General features: G+C 37.1%; 1 protein-coding gene across 1 annotated transcript in view; it reads right to left on the minus strand.

The window, feature by feature from the left end:
• LOC107683678 (serine/threonine-protein kinase WNK4-like) overlaps positions 1–5,933 on the minus strand; it is a 62,192-nt gene that overhangs the window by 19,600 nt on the left and 36,659 nt on the right. Inside the window, exon 5 of the mRNA XM_016479751.1 lies at positions 3,509–3,597. Coding sequence (XP_016335237.1) covers positions 3,509–3,597 — 89 coding nt within the window. The remainder of the gene's footprint in view (positions 1–3,508; positions 3,598–5,933) is intronic.

Here is a 5,933-nt window from a genome sequence, read left to right on the forward strand (position 1 = left end):
TATATATATATATATATATATATATATTAGTGCTGTAAATCGATAAACATTTTTTTACTAATTAATCGCACATTTTTCTGAAATTAAACGCGATTAATCCCACCTAACATTAAAGTTTTTAAATATACTTTAATATAACAATAATTTCACATTCAATCTTCAAATTAATCTACAAACAACATAAAGACAGTATATATATTTTTAATAGTTGTTTAATGGCATCTTTTTTTTATGACTGAAGGCCAGTATCAATGATACGAATACTGATTTCTCTATAAAATTGCCCCCTCCCCCAATATTTAACCATTGACTATAGCCATTCAACATTACAGTATAATTGAGAGCTATCAATTTTAACATTTATTAGACTTTAAAAAATAACTTCTAATTTAAGTGAACTTAAAACAATCTGCACATAAACCCATATAATAAATGTCATATTTACCTGTACCCTTCAGTAGAAATATACAGAAATTGAAATTGAAGTTATCAAACACTAAATTCTAAATTAAATATAGATGAATCCTTACAGCTATAACATTTATTTTTTCCTCTTTTTTTTCTTTGTCCTTTGATTATTAGACATCACAGCAACTGGTTATTAGATTATTTTGGCTGCTATTTCTTTAAGAGCTGCCGCTGCTGAACGTGACGTGGATCTGACACGCATCATATTTTCTCTCAACTCTTTTTACCTTTTCTGACCCACTTCAGGTCTTAAAGTCTCTATTTACTGAGCTAAAGTTGGGTGTGTTAGATGAACACAGTGATGGAGACAGTGCTAGGCTGCTCCGGGACAGTTTTGAAAACAATTTCAGAGACATCTTAAATGTGACTCATATAAAATATATTACATGCATGCACGGTTTTAAGGCAGCTTTAATCGCCTTTTTGGCAACTTTATGACTTAACTGACCACGACATTGCATGCACGTAGTTTATTTCGCACTTTGATATGAAAGGATACAGGCTATATTGCGCACCGGCGCCTTTGCGCATGCAATTATCTCACGCCTGGCGTTGAAGTGAAGTGGAGTGAAGTGAAACGTCTCCCGTTCTAATGCACTTCTTGTCAAGAGAAAAAGTGACAGAAGCAGCAGTTGTGAGTGGGGTGGCCAACCCTAGCCCTGCGTTAATTGCGTTAAATATTTTTAATGCGTTAAACTGAAATAATGAATCGCCTGCGTTAACGCGCTAATTTTGACACCACTAATATATATATATACTGAATTGATTGATTTATCTGGTGCACTCTTGAGATTGTATGCCAGTTACAATTACAACATGTTCCACACTTGCATCTTGTATGCAAGGCTTTCTTGTGAAAAATATAACATTTGGATAAGTGTTCAGAGCAGAAGTGAAACTAGCAGACTGGGTGAAATGCCCTAGGCTGTAAGTGTCTCTCTCATTCTGCAACAATACAAACGTGTGCGCGCTGCGTATGTTTAGTTTGCTTTAAGGCTAAAGTATACTTCAGTTTTTACTCGTACGCGAGGGTCCGTGTACACTGCGCATGACGCAAATTACATCACCAAAATAGTACGCGTGCACTCGTATAATGTATAACGAGTGGTTCCCTGCATTATTTTAGGAAAACGTTTTGTGATTACAGTATATTGAGCTGCTGCAATGGAGCAACAATACACAGTGAAAGTAACAAAAGCTTATACAATACATTTTAACCGGTATAATTAAGTGTGGAAATAACTGAAGGTAATATCTGTTTGCTAAATGAAGCCAACTAACATGATTCATATTATTATTATTATTACTATTATTTTGTTTCTGTACCCAATATTTAATTTTTTTTTACAAATGCTGTGAAAATACAGGTATCGGTATCGGTATCGCCGAGTACCAAAAATGAAAGTATCGTATCGGACTCGTTCTGAAAAAAGTGGTATCGGTGCATCCCTAATATATATATCGTGTTTGTGGTTTGTGAGATTAGCCGGGAGACAATAAGACTGGCAGGAATGTGTTAGTAACCCTAACCATAACTCTCTCTCATTTTAACTAGTGACCCAAAGCCCTCTGACACCACAGAGCTCATGACAAACAACACAGAGGAGAAAGTTTATGCCCTAGTACCAGTGTTAATTTCGTTGACGAATAATTTTCGTCATATTGTTCGTCAACTACATTTTTTTCACTGACGACAACAAGACGATAACGAACTAAAACTCTTTTTGAATGACAAAAACTATGATGAAAATATACAGACATTTTCGTCAACGAATAAAAACGAGACGAAAACGTTAGGGAGGGACGATTTGGGAAGAGATTCATTCAATTTCAAAACGAATCTGCTGCGTGGTTAGGAGGTTAGATATGAACCGGCAGTACATAAGCTAAAATACACTTGCTGCACGTCGCATAAAACGTTCAAAAATGTCAATATGTGGGAGTAAGAGAAGAGCAGACATATGGATAAATCTGACGATGCAAGAGAGAACTCATTTCGGTCCGGTTTTCTGAGTGCAGACACTGAAGCATACACACACAGAAACGCGTCTCACAGCGCGCGAGTAGGCCTACTCTTTCACGTCGCATGAATGGAGAATTACATACAAAATGATGTCGAATTATCCATTTTGATGAGTATTCACGTAAACACAGTTGATTACATCTTAAGTGAACGTAAACAGCAGGGAGAACATTTATCAATACATTGCATCCATTGCAGCTGTGCATTCAGTTTTAAAGGGACAGCAGCCTAATTTAGTTGCTATTGTCCGATTCATTGATGTTAATCAACCAACGAAAAAAGGACAGAAAATCACTCACTGCTCTTGACTGAAAAACTTTAGTAGCCCTAAAGATTAATCTAAATTTATTTACAGAAATAAATATGTCTGCTTGAAAGAATCAAGAAAATGGTAAACAAGTTGCTATAAAGAATGCATAATTAGCCTATATAACCATTGGCATTTCATTAAAAAGAAGACCATGTTTATGAGATGTGGTTTTGTTTAATTTTAACATAAAGGCATGTTGTGTGTCACCACAGTTAAATCATGATAAAACCTTAATATCAAACCTATATAATGGAGAAATTTTGGAGAAATGCTTAATAAACGCATTACACTGTAACTAAACCCATTAGATTTTAGCAGACTACGACTAAAACTAAATCAAAATTTGCTGTCAAAATTAACACTGCCTAGTACCACTAGAAAATCTGAAGTGTTTATGTCGGCTTCTTTGACACTGTTGATTCTGTAACCATGTGTCACCTGATCAATGCAGGGCGGAACAGAAATATCAACCAGTGCAGCTGGGTAACAAAAATAGTGGCGTGCAGGGCTCTCTGAGGAGTTGTTTAAACGTCAAAAGGACAAAAGGACAAGAATCTGGGTATTGTTGTTTTAATGTGCACACAGTAAAAACCCGTCTGGCAGGTGTTAAAACATTACGATGACTGCTGGTGCACATACACGCCTTTGCAGTTCTTTGGTTACAGATGTTCCTGTTTGTTGAACGACCTTGTAGACATTATAGTTACCTTTCGTCTTTGTTCATCCGAATGCATCCCTCAATGATCTCTTTCAGTTCAGGGACTTTCACTTTGTAAAAACTGTCTGGTTTCATGCCCTGAAAAAAAATGAGAGACAGAGAGGAGGGAGGTTTGGGGGAGAGGAAAGGGTAAAGGAAGGGAAAATTCACTTTAGATAATGGAAATGTCACAGATGTCAATTACATTGATGGACGGCATGGGTAGGAAAAAATCAGGAGGGGAGTCAACACTATAATAGGAAAAACAATTTTGTGTGTACGTTTGTTAAGTGGGCTGACTGACAAAGAAAAAAAAACACATCCACCCATCTTCACACAAAACTAAGATCTCTGCATGTTTAGCATGAATGTTACACTTAGTTATAGTAAGAGATTAGTAGATCAGGCCAGACGAGGTCAAAAATCATAGGGGCAGAAATCCTGTTTGAAGAGTACAGTACTCTCCAAACTGTAAATACAAAAAGTGTGAATGCAATGTTGTATGTACATACTGATAGTATTTACATAGTGTTACATTTCTAGGGTCTGAAATGAGGAAGTTACAAATCATTTTAACAGTATTTACAGATACAGTTATGACGAGTGGGGGCGGTGGAGTAATTGATAATGAGCGTCTGTCCTTATCCCCAGGTACGCCGCGCCCGCCGTTATCGGCTCCCCCGGAGGGGTGAGGGGGGGAGTAGAGCGCAGTCTCGGGAGTACCCCCCAGCCTGCGAGGGGCGATGGGGGTATGTGACGAGTGGGGGCGGGGCCGAGAGCCGTGGGAATGGAGCGAGTCCGGTGGAGAAATTGATAATAAGCGACACCTGCACCACTCACCGGTCTCGAGTCCCACGGAGGAGCTCCGGAAGGATAAAAGGAGGAGCTACGACAGTGAAAGACGAGAGAGGGCCAGGCCTGGATTTTATTTTGTGTTTTGTGTGTGGCAATCGTCCGCGAGGGGCTGCCGCTTTACTTTCATTTTGTGTTTGTTTATTTTATTAAAGTCTTTAAATATTCGCCGGTTCCCGCCTCCTTTTTCCCGTGACTACGAACTTTGTTACAGTATTCAGATATTTCATTCTGTCACACAAAATAGAATTGCATAGCATGCGCCTCATATTTTGCCAATATTTGGTCCTCACAAACAGTAAAATTAGAAATCGTATATACTGCATGGATCAGGCGTATTAAATATTCATTTAACACTGCTTCATATGCATAAATCTTAAAATGTGACATTTAAATTATGAATAATTTGTGTTGGCCCATAATCAGCCTAAAATGCAAAAAACACCTAATGAATCAATTGGTGCAATAAACAGCACTCCTTTTTCTTGCCTAAGACACATTAGGGCAAGAATCTTGTAAATGTATTTAAAACAATTGCATTGTTGTTAATCACAATGAATCAAATGTTCTGAATCAAACAAAAACATTTGCAAAAATGCTTTGGACTCAGTTAAAAAAGCCTAAAGATTCACACCTTAAATCCATACAATAATAGAAAAACAAAGTTGAGTGTGTGTAAATGTAACTCAGTAATGTTACAGACAAAGCTTGCCAGTTTGACCTTCAGCGTTTTATTGTTGTTGAAGATTCAGTCTCTGTTTGGCTTCATAATGGCTGTATAGACCTAAGCTAATCTCTAAAACAACTTGCCAGGGACATTTTTTACTAATTTCACATGAAAAGATGTTAACCAATCATGACAGAGATCATTAACATATAGACGTCAAGGTACAGCAAAAACAGCCTGTTTATATCTTAAAATAAAAACCAATAATGAATATAATACAGACAGCAATGATTAAATATATGTTCTGGGTTCAAACAATTTAAGCTCAATTGACAAGAGTCCCTTAGTTTGCAAAAACAATAAAAAATTGTATTTACTACTGCTTATAACTTCTACTACTTAAAGAGCAGGTCATATGGTTTTTTAAAGTGTCCTAATATTTTGTCGGAGTCCCCTACAACAGGTTTAAATGAATCTAAGGTCAGAAAACATTGTAATTTTCTCAGAATATACATTTAATATTAGAGTAATTTGCCAATGATTTCGAAACGATTCGTTCCAAGCAAGTTCGGAGCAAACCCCTCCCTTCCATAAGCCTACTCTGCTCTGATTGGTCAGCTGGCCAAGCCTGTTGTGATTGGCACAGAGAGAAGTCCTTGAGCAAGTTAGCGAGCGCTACCAATTTGACAAAGCACCTTTACATAGAACAATAATATAGTGCTCCAGTCCGTTCTTATAATAATGACATAAAATACAGAAACACTTATGCAAGCGAATTGTGCCCACAGCTAAAGTTTAGCTGCTAAACTGTGAACACTTAAAACATTAATGGTGGATACATTAGCCGAGTGCTAACGTGACTAACTGATGAAACAATACAGTTTGTAAACCAAAATATGTCTACTGTAATGTTTGA

This window comes from Sinocyclocheilus anshuiensis, unplaced genomic scaffold (assembly GCF_001515605.1).
Source record: "Sinocyclocheilus anshuiensis isolate Anshui unplaced genomic scaffold, SAMN03320099.WGS_v1.1 scaffold2459, whole genome shotgun sequence".
In the NCBI taxonomy this organism is placed as follows: domain Eukaryota; kingdom Metazoa; phylum Chordata; class Actinopteri; order Cypriniformes; family Cyprinidae; genus Sinocyclocheilus; species Sinocyclocheilus anshuiensis.